At 41.1% G+C, this 14,864-nt stretch overlaps 1 protein-coding gene across 1 annotated transcript in view; it reads right to left on the reverse strand.

Annotated features, from left to right (window-relative positions):
• Positions 1-1,860: 1,860 nt before the first annotated feature.
• HIP1R (huntingtin interacting protein 1 related) overlaps positions 1,861-14,864 on the reverse strand; it is a 158,020-nt gene continuing 145,016 nt past the window's right edge. The window contains exons 27-32 of the mRNA XM_075834101.1: positions 13,099-13,199; positions 12,809-12,914; positions 6,489-6,612; positions 6,348-6,409; positions 5,200-5,400; positions 1,861-3,636 (exon numbers count right to left, since the gene is read on the reverse strand). Of these exons, the coding sequence (XP_075690216.1) occupies positions 3,589-3,636; positions 5,200-5,400; positions 6,348-6,409; positions 6,489-6,612; positions 12,809-12,914; positions 13,099-13,199 (642 nt within the window). The 3' untranslated portion in view covers positions 1,861-3,588. The remainder of the gene's footprint in view (positions 3,637-5,199; positions 5,401-6,347; positions 6,410-6,488; positions 6,613-12,808; positions 12,915-13,098; positions 13,200-14,864) is intronic.

Consider the following 14,864-nt stretch of genomic DNA (forward strand, 5'->3'; position numbering starts at 1 on the left):
CACATGTATTGTACGGTCAATTGCTGCAGATTTTCAGTGCCAAGTCTGCAGTGTGTGAATTCACCCTAACGCTTCTGTCAGCAAGTGAATTTAAAGACTCTGGCGATTCTGTATTGGTGCCATAGAGTAAAATTAAATAAGACCTACAGCAATCAACTTAAAAGCCGTCTGGGATGTGTGTTGTAAAGCTACTCAAAGCGTTCTCTGGGACTTTTTAAAATCGACAGCAGAGCAGGGAATGTGCTATGCGCATAATAAACTAGCAAACGCTCACCCGACCTAAAGTGGTCTATGTTTAACGTATACGTCGGGAAAAACTTCCAACATATACGTTAAACATAGGCTGTGACTGGAAGCCTTAACAGTGGCATTAGTCTACGTTGAATGGATACTATTATTGTCTATGAGTGAGGGATGTCACTGTTCGGCAACTGTGTAAACCATACAGTGGTATCAGTCAGCCATTGGCTCCAGTGTTTAAAAAAAATAAAAAAAATATATACTGTGTGGTGTTTTTTTGCGGCATCCCTCATGATGGAAAAGCCACTCTTCGAAGACACCTGTTTTCGCCTTTGTCGGGCTAACAGAGCCCTATGGACTTGTTGACCGCGTACAATCGGGAGTATTCCTGACGTACGCGCTAAGCGTAGAGCCAAAAAGTAGTATGCACGGAGCCTAATCTGTATTGTGGCGCAATAACTTATGCTGTTAGGGTAACAAGGATGTAGCAGTATGTTACATTATAACATTCCCAAACCATGTGAATGGGGGACAGGACAGTGGTCAGCATAAAACCTCCTACTTTGTAGGAGTTCATCCTCTTCCTTAACACTTTAGCACCTAGTATCATTAAAAAAAACAAAAAATAGTACATGTCCCATATTTTGCAGAGGCTTTCTACGGCCCGGACACCTTCCCGCAAATATACGGGAAGGTGTCCGAGGTCAATAGAAATCAATGGGTCCGTAACTACAGACGAAATATACGGCCGTGTGCATGAGGCCTTACATTTACTATTGTAAAGGGGGGGGGGGGGGGGGGGGGGGGGAGTTAAACGGTAATGGTTATACAGATCTTTTAACAGAATCTGAAGTCAGGTGAAGGCTACAGCACTTGTGGTGCAGCCTTTTGTAAGTTCATCCTTATAAGCATTCAGCAACACTATAAAGTTTTTATATTTGGCTAAATACTACTACACACAATAACCTCATGTCCATATATCGGTCTTTGGTTTAAACTATGTACATACCATTTAAAGTAACACTTCTAAATAAAGTGCACAGTCACAGGCTTGTCTGGCCATAGCTCTTTCCCGGGGGTGCTGAGAGCCAACCCCTATAATTAAAAATTGACAATTTTGGGTCTACAGCTTATATGCACACCTATGTAGTCTGATCCTGCAGTCATACTTTGCGCCCATCTGCCCACAATTTCTTATTAACATATTAGTAGGTTACCTAGAAATAGAGGACAGATGAATGGCAAGAACGCAGAATCAGACTTCACAGGGTTGGTTTGCCGTCGGGAGCTTTCCTGATGTACACGATAGGCTGGGTTCACACTGTTTTCCCCCCGTGTTTAAGACCAACAGAGCATAATTCTACAATAGCGCTCTGGAATGTTCAACTTTTGCTGTATTACAAATGTCTCCAAATCATATGATATGGGTAAAAGGATATTAAAAGTATATAGACTATTTTACCACTTTGGATCCAAATTAGTGATAAACCAAAATGGGATTCAGATCCAACCAGTTTTGCAGTACAAACCCTACAATGTAAGACATAAGATAACAGGGAGATAAATCTGTCACACATACCTGTAAATATATTTTTTTAAAATAAAACCACAAAGCATGACTTAGACTTATCGTTTTATTGCTTATTTCACATTTAGAAAGATACAAAACTGAAATTACACATTCACCCAAAAAGGAGGACACGATCAAGGTAAGAAAAGACTTCTACTTTAGGGCTCATTCAGACGGCCAAATTCTTGCCGCATTTTAGCATCAGTATTACGTCTGGGACTTGTGGCCGCATTACTAATATCTGTCTCCCAGAGGCCATATAAAAAAGGCTTCATTAAGTGAAGAACTTTCTAAAATAAGTGTTCTGCAACATCGTGCACATGAATTAACATGGTAAACAGATCGCTAATGGACAGTAAGTATGTCCCTTTATACTCCACATACAATGGTATAAAAGACATCCAGCCCCAGCATTCAAGAAGTTCGCCATCATCAGTCACTGTGTTTCTAGCAAAGTGGCAACAAATGGTCCCAGGTTCGTAACGGAGATCTCAACAAATAAATAAAAGCATCACACAGAACCCCCTCCCGTATTTATGAAAAGCTGCCGGATAAACAGACTATAAAACTAACAAGACACAGAGAAAAGACAAAGTAAGATCACAAAGGTCAAACAATAAGACACATGAATAGAATAGTTATATATTCCATCCTCCCGGTTGCACACATCAGAGGTGACAGCAATGCCTTACTAAGTAGTGGAAGACGAGATACAGCCCCTTTAACACGACTACTTACACGGGGCACAAACCGCTCTGCTCCAGCCGAAGTTACATTATTTGGTACTCTAGTTGCCTGTACTAATTTAATGTTTACTGTCAGCAGCCATCAAATCGTTCATTCAGCACAGCTCATGTCAGCAAGTGAACAAGCGACATGTTTAGAAGCAGAGTGTCTTCTGCCAGATTTAAGAAGACATTCTAGAGGGCTGTAGGCATTAAAAAAGCTTTGCTACATTTGGTGTAATTCCCACCCCCAACTGATATCATTGCTCTGTTTCCCTTCCCCGCACAGCTCGGGTGCAATGAAAAAAAAATAAAAAAAAATAGAACTATGAAAATATTCTACAGCGAACATAATGCACTTCAAATTAAAACCCATTTAAAAATATATTATAATTACATTATTTCTACATTTATTGAGACGTAAATTGATTTGTTACAGAAGACACTCCCTTCTATCAGACGTCCATGTAGAATTAGTGGGAACATGAAGAGCAACGCTTACGTAACAGGTGGTCTTCTCTTCGATTCTCCATTACATAGCCTCTCTGAAGCATAGATGTATTAAGACAACAAACATTTCAAGTCTTTATATTCTAGGTGACGGCATTTAAGGACAAATCGTTAAATATGATGGAAGCTTCAGCTAATGCAGTGGCACAAGGCATGCTATATCCTGCCCTGTAGAGGCCCCCATGGCCATGGAACGCGTTGGTGTTGACATCTATAGAAGGTGTTGTCTTCAGGTGTGTATATAACATACAATTGGAAAGAGGAATTGTGCACCTCTTTATGAAGGCAAAATAAAACATTGCAATAAAATAAACCTAAATAAAAAGTCGCCATTTGTAGATTTCTTACACTAGTATAAATAAGCAGCTGAGTGGGAAAGGCTAAAATCGACCACCCAAAAGGTATCAGAAGAGCAACTATCTGTATAGAACACAGATGTAATGGCGCAAAAGTGCCAGCGTTACAGTATTTCCTGCACACCCTGGAACATGTAGCTGTGCACAGGCTTCATGGTGGACAGCCATTCTGACATGAAACCATGTGCTAGAAGTTGATGAACTGAGCTTGATAGACACCATCATCTTTATCAATCTGAAAAATAAGCATTTGTAAATTAACCATTCAATTCACAATGTGAGGAGAGATCCAAACGTGAGAAAGAGGAGAGACGGAGGTCTTCATTTACTCTTTCTCTACATCAACGCAGCGTTGAGGGATTCAAAACCAGGTTTACTTATGAGCTTTGAACAACCTACAAAAACCTCCAAACAAACCAATGGCGTAAACAGGGGACCCTTCTTATAGAAGTAGACAACCTAAACGTGAACCACAAGGGAACACAGCCCCTAAAGAAATGATATGCAAAAGTATATGCAAAAATCTTTATTGAATATAATACACAATAACATACTACGGAATAGAAAGGATGAACCATATACGGAAATACAGACAGTAAGGTCAGTTGTAAAAGAACATAGGCAAACATGGTCAACCAACCATCAGTGGCCGGGAACCACTCGCATAACCCACAGGGAGAGATGAATAAAACGTGCAAATAGAATTACCATGCCCACATATTACACTGTGCTACCTAAATGCGTGTATAATACACAAAGGTGATCATGAGAAATCCTGATACAAAAGGCCAGAACGATGTACTGGAAATGGTCATCAAGGATAATCAATAGTAGAAAAATGAAGGCAGACACATACCCTGAGACGTGCCGGTCTGTAGGGCGAAAAGCACGTCGAGGCGTTTTTTTTCATCCAGCTCCTGAGGTTGCCGGTCCCGCTCCCCATCATGTCTCAGGGTATGTGTTTGCCTTCATTTTTCTACCATTGATGACAATTTCCAGTACATCGTTCTGGCCTTTTTGTATCAGGATTTCTCATGATCACCTTTGTGTATTTTTGTGTCTATTTGCATGTTTTATTCATCTCTCCCTGTGGGTTATGCGAGTGGTTCCCGGCCACTGATGGTTGGTTGACCATGTTTGCCTATGTTCTTTTACAACTGACCTTACTGTCGGTATTTCCGTATATGGTTCATCCTTTTTATTCCGTAGTATGTTATTGTGTATTATATTCAATAAAGATTTTCTATTTTTGCATATACTTTTGCATATCATTTCTTTAGGGGCTGTGTTCCCTTGTGGTTCACGTTTAGGTTGGTTACTTATTAGCTTTTACAAGTCATTTTCATAGGGGTCAATGACTGTGTACTATACTACTACATGCCTTGAAATAAAAGCTTTAAACTCTGTAGATTTAACTTTCTACATCATGTATCCTTTTCAGTTTGTATTGTGGCCATGATATATTAGCTTAGATAGCAGCAACATAATGAGCAATCTGCTATGTAGAGTATGAAGTTAAAGGGGCTCTTTTCATAATGATTTTTACTTAAAAGGATAGGTGAAAACATTTGATTGTTGGGGGGTCCGACCGCTGGAACCCCCATCGATCCAGAGAATTGAATCAGTAGGGGTACTGTGGACGGGTGATAAATGATTGTTATGAAAAACCCTTTTAATGTGAAGTCATGGCACCCCCAAAAACCACCATAGTTTAGAATGAAGTGTAAAATTTAAGGTTTAGACGTCCTTGACATCATATATGGCTTCAATGAGCTTGAAGAAAAAAGTTAAACAATACCTTGTTATCGGTCTTGGGTGGAATGTTGGGTTTCTGTGCCAACTGTGGCTTCTTCAGAATTCCAGGCTTCTGTGGTGGTGCTGGTTTTACAGTTTCTTCTGTTCCATCATTCACTCCTGCCAGGGTGTAATGCTTCTTCCGCAGATCTCCAAGACGCATTCTTTCATTCTGCAGCGAGTTCTCAAGTTCAAGGACTTTAACCTTGAAGGCAAAAAAAAACAAAAAAGTATGAAAAATAGATAGATAGAATCTAAACAATTCATGCCCAATGAGCGATTATGATTATTTAACCCTTTAACTAACTGGTTTTAGTATTAGGCCCTGTTCAATGTTATTTTTTTTGCAGGCAGATTTTTGCAGCGTTTTTCACCCGTAGCCATTGAGCGCCACGTGCAAAAAAAAAAAAGCAACGAAAAACACTTTCTCCGCCTCCCATGGATTTCAATGGGAGGTCAGAGGCGGAACCGCGGCACGAAAGATCATGCCCCTTTTTTTTTCTCTTTATCGTGAGCCGCCATGGGTAAAAACCGCCTCGGCCTCCCAAATCAATGTAACGTTTTTTTTTTACGTGGATTATGACACGGTTTCCACATCAAAATCAGCATAAAAAAACCTCAGTATGAACTGGGCCTTAGATTGGTCTTCAAGTCAAAAACATCACATGTGAACTATTACCCATGGCAAAGGAAGAAGGGGGCACAGAAATACACCAAATACTGTTAGAGCAACTGTGGTCAGTCAGTCACTACATATAATATCAGGCCTGAATAGTTATTGAAGAAAGAATGTCCTATAACGGCTGAGGCGCTCCCATTGACTGTGCTGGTTCCTAATCACAGTCTTTTCTATGGAGCCAGTGAGCACATGCTGGTAATATTGATCACCAGTGTTTGCCCAGCCATTTGGAAACAGAGTCTAGGCAAGCATGTGGGTTTTTTTGTGGGTTTTTTTATGACACAGGAGCAGAACGACCATCACGCTGTGGAGCGGGACAATCACTACCTATGGAAAGATGTTTAACATTCAGAAGTAGTTCATTTGCCTCAAATTTGTGAGCATTCATGGAACAAACAGGATCCTTTAGGAAACCAGAAGTGTCCAAGCATTTCTGCATAAGATGTACATATAGACTGCATATTGTATATTACCTGACTTTCCATTTCTTCCCTCTTTAGTTTGATGAGAGACATTCCAGAGAAGTCCATGGTATCTGGAAGGATAATGTCATTAGTTATATAGTACTACATTTCTTACGTTTCCATTCAAGATCAGATACTAGGAAAAAATACCTTTTTCTTCAATCTGTTCTTGGCCTGATCTTGTAGAAGCCACCACATTGGCTGCCATCTCGTTCACATGACGGGAGCACTGCTGCAGCTTTCCTAAGTTCTTGCTATCTTTATCAGCTTTCACCTGTATAAATATAATCAGCTTAGATACCGTGGGTTATATCGGGGCACTTTTGGTGTCCGTTTTAACAGGTACACGACCGCTGGCTGTGTTTTTACGGTCAGCCTGTCAGGGTCTCTGAAGTCCGCTGTATAGACTAATTACGGCGGCAATTCAGAGACTGTGCACGCGCTATTGCGTGCACACAGCTCTGTGCCCTGGCTGTTGCTAACTCAGTGCCCCTGGGCACTGGCAGAGTGTCAGGGGCCAATCTTTTGGTCCCTGAACATGTGATCGCTGTGACAACCAATCACAGCAATCACATGCATTTCTATGTAAATCTACTGTGCACACAATCGCGTGCACACAGCCCTGTGCCCACGCTGTTACCAACAGCTCTGGGCACTGGGCCGAGTATCAAGGGCCAATCTTATGGTCCCTGAACATGTGATCGCTGTGAAAACCAAATCATAGCGATCACATTTGTTTTTATTTTGACATTTCTGGCAGCAAATCTCCTGCCTCTTTTCTTCTCCTCACACATTGTTTCAGTGTGAGGAGAAGAAGAGACTCGAGAGAATTGCTGCCAGAAGATTACAGTGGAAAAAAAAGTGTTACACTGTAAAACATTCTCTGTATAGATAGATTTCTATCTTTCTATACAATCTAACCCTCTATCTTTTTTTTCTATCTACCTTTATCTTTTATTTTAGTACAATAGGCAGGTAGGGAATATATAATTATATATTATGTCCACATATATATCTATCTATGTATATCAATAGTGGTTTATTTTTTTGTTAGCGGTAGTGTAGATGGCGAGGAAGTTATTTAGTGCTGAGGAGGCATACGCCATGCTGTGGTCAGTCTGAGACCGCATCAGAGATGGCGTCAGAGATGGAACCTGTTGTAGGCAGTGACTATGATAGCGTCACTTCAGGTTCATCTTCAGGGGACGTTATCCCTGACGCAGTTGAAACTGCATTACATGAAAGCGCAGGGCCTAGTAGCGCTGTAGCACAGGACAGCCTGGTCCCTCCAGTCCAGGCTCTTGTATGGGCACCTGCTCCATCTTTTGGGCCTAGAATCCACGGATTTACTGCCACTCCTGGCATAACTGTGGACAATACAAATTTTATCCAAATTGATTACTTCCATTTATTTATTACCGACGACGACCTAAATAGGATTGTCCACGAAACTAATTTATGTGCTGCTCAGTATATAAGGCATCCACCCATGCCAGAGATTGGACGCCCACCAATTTGCAGGAATTAAAAAAAAATTTGGGGCTCACCCTAAATATGGGTATTGTCAAAGTGCCCTCCATTTGGTCTTACTGGTCAACAAGACCCGCCAAAGCCACCCCAGTATATTCTGCAGTAATGCCCAGGACTCGTTATGAGACAATAATGAGGTTCCTTCACTTCACTGACAATGCACAGGGCCCCCGCCCCAAGTACCGATGCAAACCGGGATCGGTTGTTCAAAATAAGACCACTGATAAATTCCCTCAATAATTTCTGCAACTTCTACACCCCTGAGCAGAATGTAAGTGTGGACGAATCCCTCCTCAACTTCCATGGAAGACTTAGCTTTCGCCAATATCTACCTTCCAAAAGGGCAAGATATGGCGTTAAGCTTCACAAATTGTGTGAAAGTGCGTCAGGATATACCACCGCCTTCAGAATTTATGAAGGGCGGGACCGCTCAATAAATGTTCCTGGCTGCCCCCCTGATCTTTCCACCAGCAGTAAGATCGTGTGGGAGATGATGCAGCCTCTGCTTCACAATGGGTACCACCTGTACTGCGATAATTTTTATTCCAGTGTGCCCCTGTTTAGGCATTTGCATGCTGCAAGGACCGGGGCATGTGGTACCTTGCGCAAAAACCGAATTGGTTTTCCGCAGCAATTAGTGGGGAACGCATGGTAAAGGGGGACTCCTGTGCTTATGCATCTGAGGAATTGCTGGCGGTCAAGTTCAGGGATCGCAAAGATGTATATGTACTAAGCATAATACATACCGCAGAAACAGTGGCAGTGAGGGAAAGAGGGGCAACATCGGACAAGCACAAACCAGTGAGCGTGTCCAAATATAACAAGTACATGGGGGGGTGGATTTAAGCGACCAGGTTTTACAGCCCTATTTAGTAAAACGCAAAACAAAAACCTGGTAAAAAAAAGTGGCCATTTATCTGTTACAGGTGGCAATCCACAACTCATTTGTGCTCTATAAAAAAAAAAAAAAGACCGAGACACATATCTGGATTTCCAGGAGAAAATAATTTAAAGAGGCTCTGTCACCAGATTCTCAAATCCCTATCTCCTATTGCATGTGATCGGCGCTGCAATGTAGAGAACAGTAACGTTTTTTTTTAAAACGTTTATTTTTGGCCAAGTTATGAGCTATTTTATATGTATGCAAATGAGCTTTGAAATAGACAACTGGGCGTGTTTTTATTAGTCTGTCCAACTGGGCGTGTTTACTTGTTTTACTAACTGGGCGTTGTGAATAGAAGTGTATGATGCTGACGAGTCAGTGACCAATCAGCATCATGCACTCCTCTCCATTCATTTACACAGCACATAGTGTTCTTACTAGAACCACGTGCAGCCACATACACAAGTGTCCTGATAATGAATACACATGACCTCCAGCCTGGACGTCATGTGTATTCAGAATTCTGACACTTCTGAATCCTTTGTGAGATTTCCAGCAAGGGAAACGAAATCTAGTTTACCTTGTAATCTCACAGAAAAGATTCAGAAGTGTCAGGATTGTGAATACACATGACGTCCAGGCTGCAGGTCATGTGTATTCATTATCAGGACACTTGTGTATGTGGCTGCACGTCGTTCTAGTAAGAACACTATGTGCTGTGTAAATGAATGGAGAGGAGTGCATGAGGCTGATTGGTCACTGACTCGTCAGCATCATACACTTCTATTCACAATGCCCAGTTAGTAAAACAAGTAAACACGCCCAGTTAAAAACAATACACGCCCAGTTGGACAGACGAATAAAAACACGCCCAGTTGTCCATTTCAAAGCTCATTTGCATATATATAAAATAGTTCATAACTTGGCCAAAAATGAACGTTTTTAAAAAAAAACAAACAACTTTACTGTTATCTATATTGCAGCGCCGATCACATGCAATAGGAGATAGGCATTTGAGAATCTGGTGACAGAGCCTCTTTAAAGGAACAGTGTCACCACAATTATTTTTTTAATATGTTAAAGATGTTAGTGCTTTATTAAAAACGTTTGGATTCATTTGTGTGTTTGTGTGTTACTTTTTTTTATTTTTACACTTTTTCTTCCCTATGGGGGCTGCCATTTTTTTTTCCATTTCTGTATGTGTCGATTAACGACACATACAGACATGGAATACGGCAGCTCCAGTCCCATAGGGACTGCGAACGGGGCCCGTTCCATCCACTTTCGTGTACGCCGCTGTGTGGGAACGGCGCATGCGCCGCTCCCACACAGTTCAATTTGAAATGCGAGCCGTCCGGCGCCATTTTCCTGTGGACCGGAAGTCGCGGCCGGACAGTAAGATTACTACTTCCGGTCGCGGCTTCCGGACTTGTGCACATGGAGCAGCGGCAGCAGACGGAGCGGATGGACCGGAGGGAGCGGCGGCGACTGGAGCAGGTAAGTTATTTCTATGTATGTTCGTGTTTCAGTGTGTTTACTACTGTATGTTAACCTTCTACACTGTGTGTTAGCTCAAAAAATGGCGACACACAGTGTAGGAGGTTAGACCGTTCAATCCCCTCGTTTCTCCCGGCACTAGCCAGGATAAAGGAGGGGGGGATTCTGAGAGCTCACTAGAGCGAGGGATTTTTACCCAATTTTGCAGCATAAAGCAATGTGGTTGCTTTACCACATGCAATGCTGCAATTTTGGGAATGGCTCCATCTAGTGACCAGTGCTGGGAAATATTATAAATTGAATCCAATTTATAATATTTCCTGACTCGTGAAAAAATAAAAATAAAAATAGAACAATGTTTAATCACCTATACACTAACTGTTTAATTAAAAAAAACAAAACATGTTTTACTGGCAACACATTCCCTTTAAGGCCTCATTTTTGACGTTCAGGACACCCAAGAATGCCCCCAGTCTGAGGATGTCAAGCGACTAACTGAAAGACATTTCATCATTCACATTCCCCCAACACCAACTAGAAGCAACCCGCAGAAAAAGTGCCGCGTCTGCAGAAAAGACAGGCACCGCAAAGATTCCCGATATTTCTGTCCCTCGCAACCAGGCCTGTGCATTAACTCATGTTTTAAAAAATACCACACTGTTCTGAATTACTAGATTTTAATTAATTAGTTGAAAATATATTTGCCCTACATTACATTTTTATTTTTCCCCTGATTTTACTCCAAGGGTGAGGGAGGGAATGGGTGGGGAATGGATGTCATGTTTGTATATTTTGTAAAGTTCATCCGCTGGAGAGCTCCATTTGCATAAACCTGCAATTTCTTATTTTAGGAAACCCCAAAAAATTAATTCCCATTATACCCCTAGATGAATATTTTGGGATTTCTGCTTCAAGACCAGATATTTTGGAAGTGTTCTAGAAACTCTGCTGAGTTTTGTAAAACCAGCTTTGAAAAAAAGGCGATTTGTGAAATAAGCTTCTTCTATCGTCTGCCCTCCTACATCTCTATGTGATAATAAGGCACACATATTTGGTATCCCCATGCTCAGGAGAAGTGGAAGAATGTGAAAGGAGATGAATTTTGTCCATGGTCCATACTGTGAGTGAAAAATGCTGGCATAAACTGACAAATTTGCTAAAAAAAAAAAAAGCTAATTTTATTTTGTTCCATCTTATTCAAGAAACTTTCAGAAGAAAACTGGACTGTCTAAAAATATGATAAACCCCTTGAAGGAAACCTTGTGGGGTCTACTTGTGTGAATGAAGTCATTTATGGGGTGTTTCTAATGTTTCAGCAGCAATAGGCTCCCAGAAAACAGTATGCTGCTATAAAATCAAGTGCAGAATTCCTGGACCGAAAAGCCTCCTTTTATGCCAAGCCCTGGCACATGCCCGCACAGTGAATAAGGCACACATAATTGGTATCCCCATGCACAGGAGAAGTGGAAGAATGTGAAAGGAGATTAGTTCGTGGCCCATACGATGTGTGAAAAATGCTGGCATAAACGGACGCAATTGATAAATTCTTGCATTTTTTTCCAATTTTGCCCACAAGAGGAAAAAAAAATATTATGTATACTGACAAATGCCACTAAAACAAAGCTCTATCTGTCCTTTGAAATTTACACTCTTTTTAAAGATGAACTTTATTCACCTGCAGAGTTATAATAATCTAAAGAAGCGCATAGCAAAATTGTGACATTTTCTCTGGTCATTTAGCTGTAAAACAGCCTAGTCCTTAACCGGTTAAAGCGTAGCTAAACATTTGACAAACTTCTGAAATGTCATAGTGAGATGTCAGAAGTTTGGATTGGTGGGGGTCTGAGCACTGAGACCCCCACAAATCGCTAGAACTAAGCAGATAAAGCGCTCATGTGAGCGCTCAGCCGGTTCGTGTCCGTTCATCTTTTTCCGGAACGCCGATGTATCGGAGTACGGGCTAAACGGGTTAAATTGGCACAGTACCACATCACATTGTACACCCACCAAAAGCAAATAATTGCGGTAAAGAAACAGCATGCACAGCCATCAAATACACCAGCTTGTAAGACAGTGTGAACACATTATATATATATATATATATCTCTCTTGCACATACAAACTCTCCATCTTACCCTGCTGTGTGGGTTTGTTAAAGTGTGACTAAACTTGAAAAAACTTTTGAAATGTCATAATGACAGAATAGCCCGAGCACAGAGACCCCTACCGATCGTTAAAACAAAGCGGCAGAAGTGCTCGGGGTGAGCGCTTTGCTGCTTAGTTTCTGATCACATTCTGACAAGTTTTGTTGTTACTTTATTTGGTAACTATGCATTGTTGAGTGTAAAGCTGTCCATACACACTATAAAGTAATGACGTGTAAATAGCCAAAATGTGTAGTTACAGTATTTTAAAATAAATAGCACAAAGTGTAATATGCGAAACAAATAAAGTTTTCCCATGGCTGAAGGAACACAAGATGCAAATACTGTAAGAAGTTACTTGCTTACAAATCACATGGATTACACATAGTTGTATTCAGCCTCTAGCACGGCGTTACCTTGGATGCAGCAACCAGTTGTGCTGTACTGGCAGCAATCTCATGGGATCCCACAATAAGCTCCTCATATTTCCCTTTATGGAGCACAACTTTATCTGCAGACTCCCTGTAAAGTGGCAAGTAAAGTATAGTATTAAACACAGCGCCTCAAACTAGATTACCTTCACATTACAAACTATCTTTAGAAGGAAATCAGGCCATAAATCCCTATTTGAAGACCAGTTTGTATGTACAAAGGATGCATTTATATTTAATACATCATAAAAATAAAAAAAGGGTAAGATCATTACACAAGCTGGGTCGCTCCCCATCCCACAGCCTTTGACGCGGAAATTAGGCCTTCCGTCCAGCGGGAGTTCTTGGCATAGAATTCTTGTGTGGTAGCTGCTCCCTGTAAAAGCAGTTGCCATGAGAAACATTTTAGTAAATTTACAATTATAATATTGAATTAGATATAGGAAAACAATTGATGGTGTTTACATGATAAACTGTTCTTGAAGTGAACACAAACCAGCAATAAATCTCAGGCTATACCGAAATATTGCCCATGAGCAGTTTCTCCAGATAAAACCAGAAAAGACCATTTAATGCAGACCCACTGCCCTGGCCTGAAATACATTGAGACGAGATGCTAAAGTAACAGATTTAAAAGTGCAGGATGGGTGCAGAGGACTATTTCAATCCAGATGATGATATTACATGCAGACACAGTAAAAGTCCTATTAGAAGTCACTAGAAGAACTCCCTTTTCCTCTTTAACTGGTTGCAGACACAGGATGAGAATACTCGTCCTCAGCAACGGGTACTTGGCGCATCAGGTCGAGTATTCTCGTCCTGTGTTACAGCCAGTGTCGGCGCGTCACGATGAGCGGGGCAGCGGCTGTAATACAACGCCGCAGCCCCGCTCTAAAGAAACCTCTTCTCTCCGCCGTTAACTCCTTGAATGCTGCGATCAAAGCTGATGGCGGCATTCAAAGTAAATAAGAGGGGGGGGGGGTGCCCTTTGATCGCGTCACAGAAAATCCCTGTGATGCGATCAATACCTATACCTGGTATGGGCAGACAGCCCAGGGACCATTGAAAGACCCCAGGGCTGTCTGACCATATTTCCTGTTAGGGTATACTTAGGTATGTCCTAAGAACTGTAATGTATTGGCATTTAGTACCTTAAAGTTCAAAAATAAAATGCGCAATGAAAAATCCCATTATGGGATTAAAAAACAAACAAAGTTAAATTAATTTAAAAAAAAAAGTTGTTAAAAAAAAAAAAAAAAACACAGAAATTCACATTTTTAACAATAAACTTTTTAAAATATAAGTCCCAAAACATGAAATAATACACGCATATTTGGTATCGCCATGTCCGTAACAACCTGTAGAAATGTGCCAGTCTGCAGAGCTGCGTATATTTACTGTCCCCCTTCCACTGACGAAAGCCGCTACACAGCTGCATGTAGCGTATATATCTGATAATCTGACTACTACGGCACCTGGGCCAGAGGCTGTTAATTATGGTCAGTGGATCCATTGATTGATCAGAACTGAGCTTACAAAATAACTCAGGAGCACATAGAAGCTGCTGTCAGCTGAGCAGTCAGAGCAGGTCACTGACAGATACTTCAGTCCTGAAGTGGTTTGAGGGCCTTATATACTAGATAGACCGCCATAAATCACCCCATTTTAAAAACTGCACCTCTCAAAGTATTCAAAATAGCATTCAGAAAGTTTCTTAACCCTTTAGGCGTTTTACAAGAATTAAAGCAAAGTAGAGGGGAAATTTACAAATTAAATTTTTTTTGCCGAAATTCATTTGTAATATCTTTTTTTCTGTAACACTGAAGGTTTTATCAGAGAAACGCAACTTAATATTGCCCAGATTCTGCAGTTGTTAGAAATATCCCATATGTGGATAAGGAGCACCTAGTGGATTTTAGGCACCATTTCAGGTTTGAAGAGGTCTGGTGACACCAAAACAGTTGAAACTCCCCAAAAGTGACACGGTTTTGGAAAGTACACACCTCAGGGAGTGTATCTAGAGGTATAGTTAGCATCTTGA

Source organism: Rhinoderma darwinii, chromosome 1, assembly GCF_050947455.1.
Source record: "Rhinoderma darwinii isolate aRhiDar2 chromosome 1, aRhiDar2.hap1, whole genome shotgun sequence".
In the NCBI taxonomy this organism is placed as follows: domain Eukaryota; kingdom Metazoa; phylum Chordata; class Amphibia; order Anura; family Rhinodermatidae; genus Rhinoderma; species Rhinoderma darwinii.